Here is a 22,960-nt window from a genome sequence, read left to right on the forward strand (position 1 = left end):
TGTCACCAAAAACGACGCTGAAATTCGCATATTTAGTAAATTGATTTCCACTTCCTTTTGTAGGATTTGCCTTCAGTAGAATTGAGGTTTCCATACCTAGCTGTGATATAGCTTGTTAATATACTTTCTACTACAATCCTTTCGATTTTTTTTGTTTTTTTTTTAAAATACCATGCCGAGTCTTCGAAGTCTCCCAAGAAACTCGGGACTCTGTGTGCTGTCGCTGTAATTGCAGTTATGTGTTGCGTCTCCGACAGGTCCTCCGAAAAAATAACAGGATGTAATTGAAATTTCTGACCATCTCCGCATCTGATGCTCTGTTGAGGCCTGACTCATGGACCGCTGGTTTCCTCCTCCTGAACTGAATACCTCCAATTTGTCATGCTGACTTTGAGGAGGAGGTTGGTGCTGTGGCACCACTACTCCTGCTTTTTTAATATCCATTTAAAATGCTGTTGTGTCATCAACTTTGATTCGGTGTACGTCAGTAGGGTCGTCAGCAAATTTGAGAATGGCAGAGGTGTAGTTTAAAGCGAATGAAACACGAAGCTGTGCCCACAAACTTTTGGATCACCAGTGGTGATGGAGATTTTAGACTAGACCTTGTTGTCATTCGGAACATATTGTCTGGGTCTGCAGTGCAGGATACAATTGTACAGGTAGTTATTGGGATACCGACTTCAATTTTTTGATCAGTTGTAATGGGATGGTGGCATTTTATGCTGAACTGCAGTGAAGAAACAACCCTGTAATGTGTGTATCTTTCCTGCCCAGGTGTCCCTGGATAATATGAAGAGCCAATAAGATGGCATCTTTAGTGAACCTATTGCTCTAATAGACAAATATGGGATGTCATGGTCCTTTCTGTCAAACCGCACCTTTACCTCCGGAATTGGGCCTCACTCCCCTCGTTTAACTTCCAATCATTCCCAGATTCCACTAACCATGCACTCCTGCTTTCCATCAGAAAATGCAGGATAAAGACAACAAAGAGCTGCTAGTTCTTTGGTCGTCTCCGGTGTGAGTAACCTCGTTTCATGGTTCTTAGGACTGTCAGTTCAAGTCTAACATCGCTCCTGGATTTTCTCCAAACCCAGAACTCAGGGTAAAGACTCTCCCGGATAACGATACAGACTCTCCTCGATACGTCAATAACGCCTCCCAAATCTGCCTCCGCGCCCGTGTTCTGTACTTGGTTTCGTCCACCTACACGCCTGTGTAACACGGACTTGTGTCCTCTGAGGCAGAGGTTGATATGTTCCATTAACAAATTCTCAAAACACTTCCTCATTGTTGCTGCCATTGTAACTGACCGATAGTTCTTCAGGCAGATCATCAGGTTCTCATAAGAAATCGGTATGTGACGTTTACTTGTACCTCTATCAGACTGCCGAAGCAAGATGCTGACGATCTCCCTGAGCACGCCAGGCAGTTGATCAGCTCAGGTCCGAACTACTTGGCCAGATATCCCTTCTAGTCCGGATGCTTTTGGTGAGTTTGCCCTCATGAACGGTAAATGCATGTCAGCCTCACAGACTTAAATCACAGAATTATCGGGGGCTTCGGGAATTCTTGATTTCTCGTCCAGATTTTGACAGTCAAAGTGGGCATAAAAGGGATTGAGCCCAACTGGAAGAGAAGCTTTTTGCCCACTACGTCGCTTGATTTTACCTTGTGCAAACCCTGCCAAACTTGTCAAGCTTCCTTCGTGGGTTTCAGCAAGGCATTTAGAAAGGTACAATAAGCAAGGCTTAATGAGAAAATAAGGAGACAGGGGATCCAAGGGGACATTGCTTTGTAGAATCAGAACTGGCTTGCCCAAAGAAGGCAAAGACTGGTTGTGGACGAGTCCTATTCTGTATAGAAGTCGGTGACCAGTGGTGTGGCTGAGGGATTTGTTCTTGCACCAATACTCTTCGTGATTTTTATAAATGCTCTGGAGGAGGAAGTGGAGAGATGGGTTAGTAATTTGCTGATGAAACAAAGGTTGGGAGTGTTGTGGATAGTGTGGAGGTCTGTCAGAGGGCACAGCGGGACACCGATAGGATGCAAAACTGGGCTGAGAAGTTGCGGATAGGGTTCAACCTAGATAAATGTGAGATGGTTCATTTTGGTACGTAGATCAGATGCCACAGCAGAATATAGTATTAATGGGAAGACTCTTGACAGGGCGGAGGATCACAGGGATCTTGGGGTCTGGGTCCTTTCGACAATCAAGATGCTGGACAGTTTGACTCCGTGGTTAAGAAAGTTTCCAGTGCATTGGCGTTCATAAATCGCGGGACTGAGTTTAGGAACCGACAGGTAATGTTGCAGTTACATTGGAAACTGTTCATACTCCACTTGGAGTATTTTCCTCATTTATGGTCGCCTTACCACAGGAAGGATGTGAAAGCCTTGGAAAGTGTGGAGAAAAGATTTACAAAGATGTTGCTGATGTAGGGAGTGGCGAGTGTGTGGAATGGGCTGCCGGCGACGGTGGTGAAAGAGGATACTTTAGCATCTTACAACAGACTCCTGGACAGGTGCATGGAGCTCAGAAAAATAGAGAGCTACCTAGTTAACCCTAGGTAATTTCTAGGGTAAGGACATGTTCGGCATTTCAGAAGAGATAATAGATGCATCGGCCGTGACCTTCCAAGAATCACTTCATTCTGGCATGGTCCTGGAGGAAGGAATGATGGTAAATATCACTCTAAGAAAGGAGGAAGGGAAAGGAGAAAGAATTATAGTCCAGTTTACCGATCCACAGTGGTTTGGAAACTGTTGGATTCTCTTATAAATGATGATGCTCCGAGGTACTTGGAAAACAATGATAACATAAGTCAATGTCAGCATGTTTTCTGCTGAGGGAAATCTTGTCTGATATATATGTTAGAGTTAGTTCTTCGAAGAAGCAATAAGTAAAGTGGACAAAGGTGAGGCAGTGGATATTTACTTGGACTTTCGATGTCATTTAATAAGGTGCTACACAAAAGGTTACTTAACAGGATTAAATCCCATGGCGTTTAGGAAAGGAACAGAGACGGATAACGGAATGGCTGATCGGTAAGAAGCATCGAGTGAGAATGAAAGCGGACCTTTCTGATTAGTTGCCAGTGACGCACGGTGCTCCTCAGGGGTCAGTATTGGGACCGCTGCTTTTCACATTGCTTTCAGTGATTCAGATGATGGATTTGATGGTCAAAGCTTGCTGATATTACGAAGAAGTGTGTAGTGGTAGGTAGTGCTGAGAGTCCAAATGTATGATAACGCATTTCGATAAAAAGGAGCAATATGCGGACTATTATCTAATTGGGGAGAAGTTTCAAACATTAGAGGTGCAGAGGGAATTAAGAGTACACGTGAAAAACGACCAGAGGTTAATTTAGAGCTTCAGTCTGTGGGAGCAAAAGACGAATGTAATGTTGACATTTCTCTCAAGTAGAATAGAATATAAAAGCAAGGAAATAATATTGTACCGTTATAAGACACTAGATAGACCGCACTTGGAGTATCCTCAGCAGTTTTAGCCCTATCTCTCTGAAAGGGTGTGCTCTTATTGCAGAGAGTGCAGTGGAGATTGACGATGCTGATTCCGGGAAGGAAGGTGTTAACATAAGAGGTGTGTCCGACAGGTGGATCTATACTCACAGGTATCTCATTGATATCTACTGAGTGTTGACGGGACAAGATAGGGTGGGTGTGGAGAGGATGTTTCCTATGGTGTGGGTTTCCAGAAGTAGATGACAGAGCCTCAGTTTTGAGGGGCGCCCGTTTAAAAGAAGGGTGCAGAGGAATATGTTCAGCCATCTAGTAGTAAATATTTGTAATGATATGCCACAGACGGCGGCGGAGGCCAAATCGGTACGGAGAGTTAGGGCGGAAGCTCATCGTTACTTGATCAGACAGAATATCAAAAGATATGGCCAGAAGGCAGGTGTTTGGTGTAGATTGGAATCCGAGATCAACGTTGATAGATGCGTCGCAGATTCGATGGGCTGAATGGCCTAATTATGTCCCTATGTCTTTTTTATGCGATAGCATCAAATTTGCTCACAACCTGCTGCAGCTTTCAGGATGACTCAAAGTGCAGCAAAATATCACTGACGGAACAAATATTATATTCAAAATTCAGTGTAGTGACTGGAACAAGTACTAAGTCAGTCAAACAGGAAGAAATCTATCGATCACACTACATGAAAATCAGCTAGAAGGTACGGCTCACTTTCGCTAGATTATATTCATGAAGACGTAAAAGTACAGCATTTCTGTTACAATGGTGTTGAACGATGAAATGCAATGGCCAAACTTCAGCTGACGTGGGTATTGCTACCACTTGGTGTGCGGACCTTGGTAAGTCTGATACGATTTGCATACAGTGTGACATCGCTTGTTATTGAACTATGTCACATTTCCAGTCAGGTTGAAAGTAAAAAGGGTTCTCAATTTAATTGTGCAATTGGCAGATTGCGTCCTGCGTTGTCAATGGGTAGCATGTATCTGCACAAGGAGAATATCAGTAATACAATTGTACTTGTCACATAGGCTGCACTGAGCTACAAGCCAGTTAAGAGTCTATGCATTGTAGCGATGTATTTCGTTTCCTCTTTCTGTCAAGCCCTGTCTACCAAAATGGAATAAAATTGATTTTGCAAGGACGTATCAGTTTAGGTAGCTGCGTGCGTAAAAAAGACAATATGTGCATTTATCATGATATTTCCAACGGGTTTTCCTATTAAAGTGTCATTCCTTTATAGTTCATTTTCCCTTTTTATACCGATTGATATTCATTACATTTATGTCCAGGGTAAGTATCACTTTTATATAAAAGGATAGCACTGAATGCACCAGACAACAAACAACCAATTTCATCCCATGCATTGACTCATCAAGGTTAGAGTTTCAGAGAAAATCTACGGAATATAGCAAACAATTAATGTTGGTTCAGAATTAATATCACAAAATTGATGTCTCTCAGACACTCCAGGTGACTAGACCTACTGATGCGCAAAAAAAATAATTCCATGAAAATCGGTATTAGTGCACGGACAAAAATATCACCAAACTATTTCATTAAAAGATGCAGCGAAAAATATTTGAAGTAAAAGACAGTTATTTCCGTCGTATTTGAACGTTTATTTGAGTCCATATCTCTAATGGTTCCGATCAGAAATAATGCCAGGCGTCAGTACCATCGTTTGGTTTTGCACTTTCTTGCAAATTTCTTCTTTCAAATTCCACCTCCAGAACCCCTTCCCTGCGCAACTAAATGCTGAAGTTCCTTCTTTTGGAACATAGAACAAAGAATATAGATGGGCCCAGCGTGTAACCCTCTCTATGAACTGCATATAAATGCCCTAACACATAACACTCTATTTTTATAAGGTCAAAGTATCTATCTAAGCGTCTCTTAAAAATACCCTATTGTATCCGCATCGAACACTGACAGTGCATTTCATGCACCCATCACTCTCTGTAAAAACTTACCCCTGACATCCCCTCTGTATCTACTTCCAAGAAGCTTAAAACAGTGCCCTGTTATAGTACCATTTCACTCCTAAGAAATGACACAAACTATAATTCCTACAATCTTTTTATGCACCTGTATGGTCACCTCTCACCCTCCGTCGCTCCGTCACTCCAAGAAGAAAAATCCTATTTCACTCAACCCACTCTCATAAGGTATCCTCGCGAATCTTTGCACACTGTCTACAGTACCCGCATTTTCTCTGTAGTAAGCTGACCAGAACTTAACAGAACTTAACAAGTGGAGAATGACCAAGCTGTAACATTACCTCACGGCACTGGATTGTGCCATTGCTATAACTTTGATCATCATAAATTGAGACCCGAATAGAAGTCTGAATTTGGACAGGATAAACAAGGAGACTAGCACTAAAACAGAGGGAATAAGCGAGGGATGTGGGTGGGGCTGGGGAGAAGAGAGAGAGAGAGAGAGAGAGAGAGAGAGAGAGAGAGAGAGAGAGAGAGAGAGAGAGAGAGAGAGAGAGAGAGAGAGAGAGAGAGAGAGAGAGAGAGAGAGAGAGAGAGAGAGAGAGAGAGAGAGAGAGAGAGAGAGAGAGAGAGAGAGAAAGAGAAGGCAGGTAGAACTCTTGGTATTGAATTGTAATCAATAGCAAAATTTTTGAACTTCCAGGACGATCCCGTTCAGTACATATCCCAAATTATGGATAAATCATTGAAAACATGGGGCAAATTCGCAGTTCTATCGAGGCAGAATTAATGCCGAATCTCTATGCGAAGTTTGCACATTTTGCCCAGATAAGTACGTTTTTATTCATCCATGCTCATTTTTCTATGCGCCCTCCCAACTTGTACTATGTACAAAGTTAATTGAGTACTATAAATTTGCTCGTATGTTTTAGGAGCGGGGCTACCGTAGGAGCTGTGGGTGACTATATAAATTGGAAACATTGCAAGAGTGTATATGATTGTCAACGCCGATTTGATGAAACAAATGGAGATTTCAATATCGGCAAGTCTCAGTGTGTCTAAATTTATCTATATATAATTAATAGCCACACGATATTACAAATAAAAAAATTCCACTTTTCCATGCTATTCACCTGAACACAGGACGCCAACGCCGATGGTGTCGGAGGAAGACCGATTCAATATGGATGTCCTGCAATTTTCGAGATGTGATTCGCTTCCTTCACACTGAAGGTCGGTCACCCACACGGGCCCTTCTTTCGCTCTGTGCCCCGAGGCGATGTAGGAGGATGTGGCCACACCGCAACGCAGTTGCTTACAGACAACGTTGGCTTCATCGATATTCCAGAAGTTATCCTGAATTCTGCTCCATCTGCCGTTCTCATAAACCTCCACCTGGCCGTCGCAGCGGCTTCCCCCGTCGGTCAGTCGCAGAGACCAAATGTCATCTACAATATGGATGGGATTGTGTAAAACAGTTAATAATTAGCCAATGTATCCCCGATATGTTCAGCTATTAGCGGCAAAAAATAATTTATACACTGATTTCCTACAAGGCAATCACCCCAGAAGCCATTAAACCTCTCTTCTCAATCCGCAGGATAAAAAAACACACACACGTAGCGGTCCCAGGTATTATTCCTACTCGCCGAACATAAAGGAAGCCATTTATTTATTTTTTAATATGTCATCGTTTTTTTTCAACAGTTCATAATATGAGTTAACTCACCTGCAAATATTACATCTTTATTTTTACAGATTTTAAAATGGTACTAAAATTACTATCTTGACAACAATTGCCATAATTCTCTGCACTTCCAAATATTTTCTCCTCACATTTTAGTTTTATTCACTGTGTACTCAAGGTCTGGATATCCACAATAAAACCGTGCAAATTGCAAACACAGATCGTTGCCACAAAAATTCAAAATCGTTACCTAGTTTTGTCGGAAAATTTTGGATACATTCAATTGTTATTTTTTCTTATTTTTGTCTCTGTTATGGATATCTCTACGACCAAAGAAAGGTTTCATTCAGACAAACGCTTCAACAACTCACCGGTGCAGATCAGGCTGGCGTCATCTCCATGCGAACAGCTGATCTGACTCCACGCTGTGACTTGACAATCAGCTAATCGGGACTCATTGCCCAAACAAATGTAGTCATCCTTCCACATTGACCCGTTTCCTGTGCCAAAGTATGCATCTCTGGGAGTTGCATTTACTGCACCACACTGTAGCTGTTCACAGACCACGGCAGCATCTTCCAAGCTGAAGTACTCATCACAAAGTGTTCCCCACTGGTCCCCGTGCCGAACTTCCACCCGGCCGGAACATCTGTTGTCCCCATCAACGAGTCGTGCTACATCATTCCCTGTTTTATTAAATAAAGAAGTCAGTTAATTAATCGCAACATAAACTAATTGAAAGAACTTGCACAGGATAGGACCGCCATCCACTCCGTCTGCTCGGCAGAGCCTCGCGAAAATAACAGCGTATAGCACTATGCAGACATGTTATTTTTTAATCTGATTGGCCCGCAATCATTTTTCCAAAGTATTTTCAAAGTGTTGTGAATAATCTGCATATACCACGACAGGAATCTCGCGTTTTTGAAGGTTTTTAGCAGAATGAATACCATTGTTTCAAACATTGGGCCATGCAGGTGAAGAAGGGTTTCCTTGTCTGATTTCTATACAGTACTCCTGATTCTGTTGATCGTTCAGTTTCATGCCCATCACTCTAAATGTTATATTCTGTCCAAGTTGAAAATACCGTTATTCAGCACCATATCCGACCCATGCAGTTCTTGCCCACTCAATGGCCGATATGAATATGTATTATATTTATTTATTTTCTTATTTATATGCTTCATGCATTCAAATATTATGCACTCACACGGAACATTTTCGAATTTCTTTTTAGTTATTGGTGATTAAATTGATGTTTGTCTTTGGTTGTGATGTATATTTTCTTTGCACTTTTCCATTATCTATTTCCATCTTTGTTTATTTAAATGGCGACTCATTTCTTAGGTTTCATAAGCAACTTTCAAACTGTTCATCACGTTCGGTCCCAACAAGTGTCCGCTGATGATTATAAACTATGGAAATTCACAAGCTATCTTTCGTTCAACTAACAGCTATATAGTTGATATTTTATTTATTCTTCTGCTTTTTTATCATTTTACAGTCGTTATGTCTAAATTTGTAGCAGTAAAATCCGAGGCTGTTGGAACAAGTTATCTCGCTATAATCATGTATTTTCTATACTGGTGCAGATGCACGCTTCGAGGTTGTGCGGCAAAATCAATGGTTTGTATTCATCTACAGTTCCGCACCAATTCATCTGTGTGGTTCCGTTCAGAAGAAAGGAGAATTGTTTCGGGCAATATTCAAAAATCCGTCAACATATCAGTACTGAAATAAATCATATTTAATTGCTTTGTATTATTAGAGATAGCCGTTATAGAGCTGCAAAACCAGCTGGGAATTTTAACGTTTCATCAGTTTTGTGTCTGTATTCAGACATGTGACAAGATCCAGTATCATTAAATTTATTCGAATTAGTAATTTTCGCGTTCAGGTGTACGGTATAATTTGAAAGATGTGCTGAAAAAACTTCACACTCAATTTCTAAAGGAAAATACCATTCCGCATTTTTTAAATATATTTTCCACTGCGATGATGTATTGTTTTTAATTTATAATAACGCTGCATGACGAGCTATTTTCCTACAAACATAGAAATGCGTATGTCTCTCCATGCTTATCTTTGTGTACTTAACGAATCTTAACCTGCACGTTTTTGTGAGAGTTGCATCATCGTGCATAACGCCTGCCATTAAGTCCCCCGCTGAAACAAATTCCACGTTATTAAGGACACTCAGTGTCTTGATGCAGAAGTAAATGGGCGAATCTACAAACTTCCTTTGCTCTCGGCTTTGTGGTTTTATCAGCGAAATTGCTGCGCTATTGTTGGTGATTTTTGTTTTCAACTTATTAACAAATATCAAATATCCTAATTTCATTCGTTGAAACCAAATTGAAGTCAATCATTATTTTATTCTTCCGGCACTTTCACCCTGTTAATCTGCCCGTCGATGTCAGATGAAAATCATATCGAACAGTGCTCTGCTGATGCAATTTGTAAATCGCTAATGGGAGAATTGTCGATAACAGATATCTGGATTCTAGGTACTTACCAGAGCAGATCACACTGACATCATTCCCATGGGTGCAGCGATGAGTTCTGGAGGAAAATGGACAGTCCCATAGCCTCGACTCATTACCCTGACATTCAAAGACATGAGTCGAAACATGTCCTGTTCCTTCCCCAAAATAAGCTCCTCCCCGCACAGCAACAACGACTCCGCATTGAAGCTGACTGCACACCACGCTGGCATCATTCATATCCCAGTGCAGATCACACACCGTTTTCCAGGTGTCTCCGAATTGCACTTCCAGTCTTCCCGAGCATTCATCATTTCCGGACACCAATCTTGGAGCTCGGTGGTCTGAGGACGATATGAAACAGAGTCAGGAAAAAGAACTTTTGAACAATGTGCAGCGAATTCCTATTGCGTTCATTGTATATAAAGTCCCAATTGGTTCTCAAACAGATGACATGGTTTTCCATGTCCAAATTTCATAATGGGATATCGGAACTGAGTATCAAAATTACTTTCTCTCTTTGTCGTTAATTAAGGTTAGATAATTATTCTTAACACGTTTATTTTTTTATATCCTCTTTTTACTACAGGAAATTATATTTTCTTTCTTATGTTACGAAAACAAAGACATGGAAGTATCATTATAATTATGGAAAAAGTAAGAACATTTATTATTATTATTATTATTATTATTATTATTATTATTATTATTATTATTATTATTATTATTATTATTATTATTATTATTATTATTATTATCATCGTCATCATGATCATGATCATCATCATCATCATCCCCATCATTTCCAGATACGGTGACGTTTGTATCGGAATTCCAAAAGCATCATTCACTTTTCTCAAAGAGAATACGTGGAAATGGAATTGTTAAAATATATATTGCAACTTCTCCATTGTTGCCCCATGGTGGAGCCAAGTATTCACTGAAAAACGTGTGTACAAAAAATGAAGTAAGCATTATATATAGGAGACAAATACTTCAAACATGAAATAAATAAATCAGATGAAATCAAGTCAACATTTTCGACGAAGAGAACTTGGCTAGATAATAGCATTCCGCATTCATTATTTCTCATTCGGTATTCTTTAAAGGCGCAGAATGCAAGCACGGTAATTAAGTTAAATCAAGACTGACAGCATATTGATCTGGATTTGATGGGAAGGAGAATCGCCTGTTTAACCGACAGCACTGTCATTCAAAGAAATAATGGTTGGCGAATTTTGTCAATTTTGTTATATCTAATTCATTTTCCTCAACCTTTTGCCTCACAGGTAGATTAGGTAGTTAACAAAGCTTATGGGGTGTTAGCTTTCATAAGTCGAGGGATAGAGTTTAAGAGTCGCGATGTAATGATGCAGCTATATAAAACTATGGTTAGGCCACACTTGGAGTACTGTGTCCAGTTCTGTTCGCCTCACTATAGGAGGGATGTGGAAGCATTAGAAAGGGTACAGAGGAGATTTACCAGGATGCTGCCTGGTTCAGAGAGTATGGATTATGATCTGAGATAAAGGGAGCTAGGGATTTATGTTTGGAGAGAAGGAGGATGAGAGGAGACATGATAGAGGTGTACAAGATATTAAGAGGAATAGACAGAGTGGACAGCCAGCGGCTCTTCACCAGGGCACCGCTGCTCAGTACAAGAGGACATGGCTTTAAGGTAAAGGGGAGGAAAGTTCAAGGGGGATTTTAGTGGAAGGTTTTTCACTCAGAGAGTGGATGGTGCGTGGAATACACTACCTGAGTCAGTGGTGGAGGCAAATACACTAGTGAAGTTTAAGAGACTACTAGACAGGTATATGGAAGAATTTAGTGTGGGGGTTATCCTGGAGGCAGGGTTTGAGGGTCGGCACAACATTGTGGACCGACGGGCCTGTAATGTGCTGTACTATTCTATGTTACTATGTTTTCTACAAAAGCGCCATTCCAAAAGATCTCGAACTTCCCCCGCACAAGCAGCTGCAACGCAGCGATAACCCCACCCACCAACAAAAAACATCAGCAACCTCTATCGACCACTCAAGCGTGCAGCAAACTATCAATAAAGACCCAGAATTGCAGTATCCCAAAAACGACGTGCACCCGATAATGTGTCATATCACAGGCTCGCTCTCTCCCTAATTAGGGAACAAGAGTGTCCCCGTTTCACAGTGAGAGGGGACATAACAAACAACTCGCTGACTTACGATTTTAGAAGTTTGTTCTGTCGCTTTTCCCGAGCACTCCGGCAAGTGAGTCGGCAGCAGAAAGGCGCTGCTTTCCGTACAGACAATCCACGGCATTTAACCCGCTGCCGAACTTCTTGTCTATGCGACGTGTCATTTTTAAATATGCGCTATGGGGTAATATCTCAGTCCGCGTTAGTGAGAAATAGCTTTATCTATTGTTAAAAGATCTCAAGCTGTCCGTGCAATATCGTTCTGATGCTTTTCTACATCTTGTCAAGATTAATAGTAGCATTCACTTATCACGTCGATTATAATTGAAATAAAATTTTAAAAGTGCATTGGCATGAAGATAGCGTACAGCCTTACCTCAGCAATATCACGATCGAAACCTCGGCCAATGATGCAAATATACTATGCCAATTTCTAATTGGCATGTCATTGCCGGTAAGCAAAGTACTCATTACTGGCTCTCTATTTTCAGCAAAAGACCTCAAGATCTATATAATAATTCTATATCAACACGACTGAATCTGCAGATGATGGAAATAAATAAAAACACAAAATGCTGGCAGAAATCAGCAGGTCAGACAGCATCTATGGGAGGAGGTAGTGACGACGTTTCGGGCCGATGAAGGGTTTCGGCCCGAAACGTTGTCACTACCTCCTCCCATAGATGCTGTCTGGCCTGCTGACTTCTGCCAGCATTTTGTGTTTTAATAATTCTATATGTTCCGATCGACTATGCATCTGAGTTAAATTCTTAAAGTCATTCATTTTCGCACATTCCCATTTGATCCAATTCCAGCTGTAAATGCAGGCAATATTCTTAACAAACCAATGTATCAGTAATTTGATGTCATCAACAGAGCTAGTAATTATTATATTTGGATAGTAACGTAATTCCTTAAGCGATACGAGAGACGCAAGGAAAATGATTTTCCTGGGTCGCAAAACTGAAAGATAAAAACAATACCTCAGTGTGTCTCTCTGTGTCCTATCAACAATAAAGTTTAGTGGTGAAATAGCTACCCCAACAACTTTACCACGTGAGTTAACTTTATGGACTAAACTTCCATTACTACCATGACTCATCGGTTCTCTTGTTTAGCTTTTCGAAAACCTCAGTTTCATGATACATGACTCCTCGAGGACAAACGTCAAAGCGCATAATACAAATTCCATACAAACCCTCACATAGAATCCACCTCCAATATTGCACATGTAATACACTTCACGGTTTCACTACTAAGGCTAATGCAATGGCTTCTGTGTAATGTTCTACCGTTAAGGTAATGGCTTCTCTGTGGCAGCAATGTTTGTGTTATGACTGGTGATAACGGGACTTTGGAATTCAGTGGCAGCTAATAAGAGATTGTTGCTGTGTTTTGTGATTGTGGAAGCAGTTGTTTTCGCGGGCTTTTGCCAGAGGACGAGAAAGGGATGAACAGAGAGGACGCGATTGGGGAGATTCGGTTGGGCGCCAGACGGAGTGGACTCCGAGCGGATGCCCGTAGGTGGGTGACGCTCGGAGTAGATCGGATGGTGGAAGGAAGACTACTGACTGAGCGCCAACGATTGTGCACAGACTGTTTAATAGGATTGGCACCCTTTTTCTTCTATATTTTGTTTCTCTGCTAACCACATAGTCAAATTAAGAGTTATAAACTTAATCATTTAATCGCATATTGTGCATTGTTTGTTTTTTCGGGTTACTGATTTGTAACAGGGGACACATCGCGCAGCATCCACCCAAATGAGATTTCCTAAGTTTGGCCGGAACGGGGGTTAGCACCCCCGAGATCAAGCCGCTCGGCGAAGCCAGTGTTACACACCTTTCATACAGTTTATTGTTCTCAATACTTGTTTGTCTTTGCAGCCAACATAAATCAAGGCTTTGCTTTAAACTCCCCGAATCTTCAGCTGCATCTCCTTTAACTAACGAAAAGGTATTCATCTTTGCCAAGGTTTGATATTTCTGCATTTGTTTACCACGTCCTTTAGGGATAGCATTCCGAAATTAACAGAAAAATATAGTTTGCAAGATACAACCAAATCAGAAGAGGTAGATTTTTTGTTGTTTTTTTTCCACATGTTGACATTTTATCTTTGGCAGTACATTCAAGATGTCATTCAGAGTCTGTCAGGCAAAACATGTCCCCATATTCACATACGATTAAATATCGTAATACGATAATCAGCGCCAACGACGACGATCTAATTCCCTCCATGGTCTGTAAGGTGTTTCTCCGTCCTGTCAAAGACCGCGCAGGCTTCTTCGGGATGTTCCGGCTTACTCACATTCAAAATATGTTCAAGTTATTCAGGGTTGGTGAGTGGAGAACATGCTGTGTTGAATTATGGCCGATGTTCGTCTTCAACTTATAAGACACGTTTCAATGAATGTTTCTGTGATTCAATGTACCGATGATCAACAGAGAAACTCTTTATTCTATTTTTTTAACTTAACTTTCTGAATATAACGTTTTCCCAGGTTATCTAATCTGTCTTCCTCATTAGGTTACTCAATTCCCAGCAATATTTCTGTGTCACAAGTGTGGATTAAGCACAGCTGTATAAAGTTCTGGTTAGTGACAATATTCTCTTTTTATCCATATCCTGTTTTACTATATATTAGATATCTATCAATTTCGTTTCCTCTATATAGTTGATAATCTTACGACAAGCATTTATTACCTAGTTATTGATACACATCGTACACATCGGAAGTTCAAGCACCACCCTTTGGATGCAACATTGGTCACAGATTAACAATAAGACAAACATTGTTCTATCATTGAATTCTGTCTCCTGCATCGCAGCGCAATATCAAAATGATTCAGCTTGCCTTGCAACCCGTGTGCCTCACCTTTACGAAAGACTGTTATGCAAATCCCTGTGCAAAATATCTTTAATGTGTACAGTTGTGCCATGAAAAAATTCTCAATTACCTGAGCAATCAATATAGGTAGATTAGAAACACGGGGTTACCCCATCACAACGTTATGCAGAATATGCAGAATCAGACCCTGCCTTTCCAACAATCTGCTTTCCCCAGTGAATACAAATATCGTCCTGCGGAGTTCCTGTCGGTTGACGACGTTAAGAGAAGGCAGCAACGGTTCCAGACGATGGAAGCCCAGCAAGCCAATGCAAATACCAGTTTTAGTAAAGGTTACTTAATAATTAAGGACTGTTAAAATTAACTAATTAGAGGCTAGTGAAGTCGAAGTATCATATTAAAAAATATTGCTAGGCGGTATATTAATATATATTAGGCATGCTGTCCGGATTTTATGAGAACAGATTCCCTCTCAAAGGCGGACAAATACTAGGGCTCAGTTGTACAAATTGCTACTGTGTAAACCGGGTTTGCTTCATGGGATTTGATGGAGACTTTGAAACGCAGTCATGAAGAATAGATTTGAATAACTTTCAAACTATTAAGTCTTTCTCACCGTCCGCTACAGAGAGACAACTTCAAGGATCTCGTAAGCTGCAAAAAGTTCTAAATTTTGTCAGTCCCATCATGAGAACTGGTCTCTATAATATCGAAGACATCGTCAAGGAACGGTGCCTCAAAGAGGCGATGTCAATCATTAAAGAGACTCCCTCCACCAAGGGCATGACAATTCTCATTGCTAACATCAAGAAGCGGGTACAGAAGCCTGAAGGCACTCACTCAGCGATTCAAGGGCAGCTTCTTTCCATCTGCCATCTGGTTTCTGAATGGTCATTGAACCTATGATCACGACCTCACTATTCTTAATATCTGCTTTTGCACTCTTTATTTAAATTAACTATTTCATACACACACACACACACACACACACACACACACACACACACTCACACACACACACACACACACTCACACACACACACACACACACACACACACCATGACATATATGGAACAAATGGATTAGCCAGGATGAACTGCCGGAGTGAACTTGATTGCATAATGTTGCTCTGATATTATATACCTAATGCAGTTCACAATTTTTCTATATTTTCATGTACTGCATTCTACTGCTGCTACAATGTTGACATATTTCAAGACAAAGGCCGGTAACATTATTTCCGATTCTAATTCCGGAAACCCGATGGTCGAAGCAGTATCTCTCTAGAAACGGCAGCATATACTACGGTGCAATTTTCTTTTCCACTGTTCATAGAAACCCCTTCCAGCCGTATCTCCAGTTTTACGAGGTCGAGAACTCCCTCTGAATCCCTTGCGCACTGGTTCCTGTTCAGGCAATCTACAGCATTGCCCCTAAATGGAACGGTGTTGTTCATATTTTTTTCTATATACAGGACTGGTGATTATTTCAGTTCATTCAGCGGTTTAAATTTTGTTCAAGTTTCCTGCAGTCCCGATAGCTTTTGATACACTCAAGTGTGACAATATCTGGGAATAATCTTCTATGAAAAAGTAAATTCGGAATTGTATTAACGCCACTTTTTTGCACGTTGTTTTCATACACTGTAGGTTCAATTACCGGTTCTGCGAGACAATGGCAGTTACACAACGGCAAAACTTACTTCATTTGAAACTTAAAATGCGACACTGCAGTTAATACAAATCTGAACCAAATAGAAAAAAACACAGAAGCACACAGACGGCATCATCAACGCAAAGGGGAGTACACACACGTTCTGAGGTCGGAGATACTTCGTTATAACTAAAAAAGCAAACGGTTCTTTGTAATGATACCAAGCAATAGCGATGGTCTGAAATCATGTTCATATTTTCTCACAGAATGAATGTGGAATCTAATCCGGAGGGACGTTGGCATTCACAATGCCTTCAGGTAACCATAAGACCATCAGATATAGGAGCAGAAGTAGGCGATTCGGTCCATCCAGTATGCTCCGCCATTCAGTCATGGCTGATCCAATGTTTCCAGTCATCCCCACTCCGCTGCCTTCCCCCCAAACGCTCTGATGTCCTGACTAATCAAGTACCCACCTACCTCTGCCTTAAATGCACTCAATGACTTGGTGTCCACAGCCGCTCGGAGCAACAAATTCTACAGATTTAACATCCTCTGACGAAAGTAGTGTATCTGTATCTTCGTTTGAAATCGCCCTTCAATCTGTTCAGGAGTTTTAACATTCCGAATGTTTCTATAAGAACCTCCCTCATTCTCTGGAACTTCAGGGAGCACAGCCCAAGAGCTGCCCTTCAATTCCTGGAATCATTCTCACGAATCTACTATGAAACCTCTCCAATGTCAGAATATTGTTTCTAAAATACGGAGGCCAAAACTGCGCACAATACATTGTGTGGTCTGCAACTAACTTATAGAACGTCAACATCACATCCCAGCTCTTATATTCTGCACCTCTAGAAACGAATGGCAAAATTGCATTTGCCGTCTTCAGCACCACGTTAGCCTGAAGGTTAACCTGATGGTATCCAGCACAAGGCCTCCCGAGTCCCTTTGTATTTATGCATTTTGAATACTCTCCCCATCCAAATAATAGTCTGCCCGTTTATTTCTTCCCCATGCACTTTCCAACATTGTATTTCATTTGTCACGTATTTGCACATTCCCCTAATCTATCTAAGTCTCTAAGCACTATACGCTCTTCCACCTATCTTTGTATCGTCGGCAAATTTAACCACAAGTACAGTAATTCCATAGTTCAAATCATCGACATACATCGTAAAACACAGCGGTCCCAACACTGACCACTGTGGAACTCCACTGCTAATCGTAGCAGGCCTGAATAAGATCTGTTTTCTGCCGAACAGCCAATCCTCCACCCATGCTAGTAACTCCCCTGTAATTCTGTTGTTCTTATCTTGCTAAGCACCCTCATGTGCGGCACCTTGTCAAAGGCCTTTGAAAATCCAAGCACAGCATTTCTACTATATCTCCTTTTTCTAACCTGCTTCTAAGTTCCTCAAATAATTGCAATAGTTTAGCCATGCAGGATTTTTCTTTCTTTCATGAAACCATTCTGGCGTTGGCCTATCTTATAATGTGCCTCCAGGTATTCCGTGATCTCATACATATTAATCGATTCCAACAACTTCCCAATTACTGATATCAGCTAACTTCTTAAATTGTAACGTAATATTTTCAATTCTCCAGTCATGCAGCACAATGCCAGAATCTTTCGATTTTTGAAAGATCATCGTCGTTAAAGGCTGCACAATCTCTCCAACTAAATCCTTCAGAACCCGAGGGTGCATTATATCATGTCCAGAAGATTTACCCTCAGCCATTAAGCTTCCCGAGCACCTTCTCAGTTGTAATTTTCTCTGTACATACTTCAATTCCATGACACTCTTGAATGTCCGATATAATGCAGATCACTCCCTACTTGTACATAGTTATTTCCTTTTGCTTGTTTTTTTTTCTTTCCACTCTTTTCTATAAGTGTATACCCCAGATAAATACTTTGTGGATATTTTGTGATGTATATGATTATATGATATATATGTACCATGTCTGAAATACAACTTATGGAAATATTTTTCGCAGAAACTCCAGCCATTAATGTTCTGCTGTCCTTTCTGCTGTTGTCCATTTCCAGTCACCTTCTTCTGTTCCCTTCTCATGCCATTGTAATTTCATTCACTCCACCCAAATACCAACACATTGGGATTTAGTTTCTTCATATCATATTGCAAAGTGAACTCCATCATATTCTGATCACTTTTCCCTAAGGGTTCCTTAACCATAAGCTCTCTTATCACCGCCAGATCATTGTGCAACACCCAGTTCAGCACAGCCGATCCCACAGTGAGCTCATCAACAAGTTGTTCTAAAAAGCTATCCTTTAGACATTCCACAAATTCTCTCTCTTGACGTCCAATACTAACCTAGTTTCCCAATGCACTTCCGTGTTAAAATCCCCAACCAATATCATGACACTACTCTTCTGACATGGCCTTCAGAAATCTCCTGCTGCAATTTGAAATCCACATTCTGGATGTTGTTTGGAAGTCTTTGTAAAACTGCCAGTAGATTCTGTCATACGGGAGGTGTTGGAACGGACACAAATGCAAGACACAGACACTGAAGTACTAGGGAGAAGACTAGGTGTATCAGGAAAACAAGGGAAGTGGGGAAGAAACGACTTTGGACAAGTCACAGGCCCCGAACGAGACTAGGATACAGGGGCTGGGCGAAAACTAGACTAGGAAAGTGGGAATTGGAACTAGGACCTGGGAACTAGGAACTAGGAACCTGGACAAGGACTCCGAGCCAGAGACTGGACAGGGACCCGGAACCTGAGTTTTGACTCGGTCTCGGACTCCGGATCTAGGCAAGGAGTGGACGTGACAAGGCAACAGGACTGGACGTGGGGGCAGGACGCGGGACTCCAGGACTGGACTTGGGGGCAGGACGCGGGACTCCAGGGCTGGACGAGGACATGAAGCTCAGACTAGGTCTTGGTGGAGCGACAGCAAAGCAGAGGCGGGGAGTGGCGTAGCTGGACACGGACACATCCCTGTACGAGACCAGGAATCAGGGACTGGGCTACGACTTGGACTTGGACAGGGACTGGAACCTCCTCGGAGCCTTAGACACGAACGGGATCCTCCTCAGAGCCTTGAACACGGACTGGGAATCTCCACGGAGCCTTGGTCACGGAGTACAGGAAAACCGTGCCTTGGACTGGAGCACAGGAACACTGAGCCTTGGACTGGAGTACAAGAACACTGAGCCTTGGACTGGAGCACAGGAATACAGAACACTCATCCAGGACCCTTCCTTTGGGACAGGAATAAGGGCCGGAACTCATACACGGACACTAAACACAGGGACACAAAGAGACAGTTCCAAGTTCAACGATAGATAGTTCCTTCTGTTGGCGTGGCAAGGCTCCGGTCTCACTCGGACGCCTGAACTTGACGGCGAAGCAGGCGAGGATGCAGACGAGTTTGCCGGCAAGGCTTCAGACATTGGTTGCGGGCAAGGCTTCAGGTGTAGGTTGCAGCAAAGGCTTCAGAGGGAAAGACGGCCTGACTTGCCCAACGGAGGCAAGGACAGGAAGGGACAGATCCAACTGTTGTGTAACGACAAGGACTGTCTGACTTACCCCACAGAGGCAAGGACGGTATACCGATGAGACGAACCAGCAACCACACTCGATCCCAGGGCCACTTATAATCCAGCCCCAATATGAGAATTAGGTACCTGATTAAGCCCAGCTGAAACAACGGACGGCCAGAAGACCCGGAGTCCGGTGTCTAAGGACCGAACTGTGAACCGGAATGCCAAACATCGAGTTTGGTCTATATTCGTCCTGACGACTACATACTGTATTTTGTTACCCACAGATGTCGCTTGACCGTTCAATCGTTCTGGTGGCTGTGCCGTTTGTCATGTATTTACGTATTTATGTAGGTGTTTGAAATCATAATGCTATCTGAACATGACAGTATTCATCTCTAAACAGATAGATTTAGTTCCCGATCTCTCGCAGCGAGCGGTAAGCTTGTGTTATTTTGATTCTCGGACAGCCCGGATCAATAAAGACAGGGTGTACCCAGAGAAAAAGGGCTCAATTTACCTGCGCAGATAACTCCGGCATAGTCGGGTCGAGGATGGGTGTAGAAACTCCATTCTTCTGATTTACACTCCCGCAGAGCAGCCTCGGTGCCGTCGCAGGTAACATTATAGGTTATAATGCTTCTAAAAACCTTTCCAAAGCGAGATTCGTGTGGGGCTTTCAGCGCGGCGCCGCAGCTCAACTCTCTGCACACCACAGTTGCATCCAGCAGATCCCAGCCGGAAGCACCGACAGGTCGCCAGTATCCTTCATGGTTCACTTCCAGTCTCCCGGTGCATGGACTGCCACCTTTTTCCAGTCTCACCTTCCTACTTTCTGGAATAAAAAGAAAGATTAAACGTTAACACGAGAGTTTTTGAATAGGCTAGAAATGTTCAGCAACAGACACAAAATGCTGATGGATCTTTCTACATCAGTCAGCACACAAAATACGAACATTGATTGTTCACGCTGAGGAATGGCCTAAGCCCGAAGCATCGATTATTTGTTGATTTCCACATATGTTTTATTTAGATACAGGGTAATTGAGATCACTGCTGGGGGAAATATGACTTTTGCCAAAGTGCTGGGCTGCGCCTGAACCCGAAGGGTGCCGATATCCTCGCGGTGAGATCATTGGCTGACTGCTAGGAGGCAGCGAGTGGGAAAAGCCATTTTAGTTGGGTGCCATTGTCTAGTGGTGTTTCGCAGGGTTAGGTTTCTGGATTGCTTCTTTTTACGCTGTATGTCAATGACTTAGATGATGAAATACATGGCTTTGTTGTCAGGTTTGCAGATGAAATGAAGGCTGGTGGAAGGGCAGGTAGTGTTGAGGAAACGTTTAGGCTGCAGAAGGACTTCGACACATTTGGAGAGCAGGGAAGAAAGTGAGAAATGAAATACAATGATGGAAAATGTATGTTCATAACCTTTGGTAATAGAAATAAAGGTTCAGACTATTATCTAAACGGGGAGAAATTCAAAACAAACTCTGAGCTGTCAAGGGACCTGGAGGTCTTGGTACAAAACACCTGAAAAGGTTAACTTGCAGGCTGAGTCGGTGGTGAGTTAGGCAAACGCATTATGTTGCTCTAACGTCTTCATTTCCAGACGACTGGAATAAAAAAAAAGAGCAGGGATGTGATGCTGAGGCTTTATACGCACTGGCGAGGCTTCACCGTGAGCACTGTTAACAGATCTGTGCTCCCATTCTGAGAAAAAGATGCGCTGGTATTGAAAAAGTTTCAGAGGAAGCTGCGACGATGAGTCCACGAATGAAAGGATTCTCACAGAAGAAGGTTTAATCCCACGGGTCTGTACGCGCTGTAATTTAGAAGGATGGGGAGGGGATCTCAGTGAAAATTTCAATTAAAAATACGTGAAAAGGACGATTCTCGTGTCGGAGGATTCTTGGACAGGAGGGAAAAGCCTCACGAAAGAGGGACGTCCATATAGAACAGAGATGCTGAGAAGTTTATTTTGCCAGACAGAGGCATATTTGTGAATTTATTACGAAAGACTGCGCTGAGAGCCAGGTCGTTGGGGATATTTAACACAGAACTTGATAAGCTCTTGATGGACACGGCAAGAGAATTTACAGAGAGAAGGCCGGGGAGTGGAGCTGAGGAGGGGGGAAATGATTAGCCGTGACTGAATGTGTAGCAGACTCATTGGATCAAATAGTCTAATTCTGCTCCTGTGTCTCAGGGTCTTACGGAGAATTTCTCTCCCACCACAGATGCTGTTCGACCTGGTCATATGATTGTGTACTTGTACAGATTAACAAGTATTTTTATTTTGGTTAACATCAGTACAGGATACGACATCACGAATAGTAACTCCAACATGACGAAAATAATCCCCACACAAATATGATTTAGATTGAAACCGAGGACGTTCTGTTCGAGTTAGTGATATGCCGGAGGACATCAAAATCGTGGGACCGCCGATATAAAAACCTGACTTTTACCTTTACAAACAACAGCAGCATCCTGACTGTGTGAATAGCCAGTGTCACCCCATGGATCTGATTTACACTCCTGAAGAGCGGACTCGCTCCCACCGCACTGAACGTTCGTCGTGAAAACAGGTCCGGATCCTTCCCCATAGTCACCATTAGCATAGACTTGCACTGCAGCGCCGCAGCCCAGCTGCCGACACACCACATTCGCGTCCGGCATATCCCAGGAATTACCATTCACTGTCCCCCAGTTTCCCTTGTAGTGAATCTGCAATCTCCCATCGCATCGACTGCCGCCATTCACCAACCTCAACTTCACGCTTTCTGCAAAATATCAGAAAATAACCACCCACGGTAAACAGCGGTTTAAGCTGGGGGCAATTGGCGCTCGGTACATCGCGTACGCTACTAAACGACGCCTGAAAGTTCCAAATTCTGCATGGAAAATGTGTGATCAAGCGGGAGGTCAGGATAGAGAAACCCCCTTTGAGCTGCTTAACGTGACAGAAAGACAAGAAACTAGTTGATGACTGAGAGCTAGAGGCAGTCTGTCGTCCCAGGAGAAGAATCGGGTCTCTCCCCAAAAGACACGGGTATATGCATTCTTCGGAGAGCGGCACATCTGCTAATCTGTCATTGTCAGACTGCACACAGTCCACATGTATTGGGTAATAGAAACCAAAATTTGCTGGAAAGA

General features: G+C 42.3%; 1 protein-coding gene across 1 annotated transcript in view; it reads right to left on the bottom strand.

Moving 5' to 3' along the window:
- Positions 1-22,483, bottom strand: part of LOC140724395 (scavenger receptor cysteine-rich type 1 protein M130-like) — a 39,348-nt gene extending 16,865 nt beyond the window's left edge. The window contains exons 1-5 of the mRNA XM_073038842.1: positions 22,273-22,483; positions 20,325-20,639; positions 9,726-9,950; positions 7,495-7,809; positions 6,570-6,884 (exon numbers count right to left, since the gene is read on the bottom strand). Of these exons, the coding sequence (XP_072894943.1) occupies positions 6,570-6,884; positions 7,495-7,809; positions 9,726-9,950; positions 20,325-20,639; positions 22,273-22,483 (1,381 nt within the window). The remainder of the gene's footprint in view (positions 1-6,569; positions 6,885-7,494; positions 7,810-9,725; positions 9,951-20,324; positions 20,640-22,272) is intronic.
- Positions 22,484-22,960: the final 477 nt, after the last annotated feature.

The sequence above is a fragment of the Hemitrygon akajei genome, unplaced genomic scaffold (assembly GCF_048418815.1).
Source record: "Hemitrygon akajei unplaced genomic scaffold, sHemAka1.3 Scf000204, whole genome shotgun sequence".
Classification (NCBI taxonomy): domain Eukaryota; kingdom Metazoa; phylum Chordata; class Chondrichthyes; order Myliobatiformes; family Dasyatidae; genus Hemitrygon; species Hemitrygon akajei.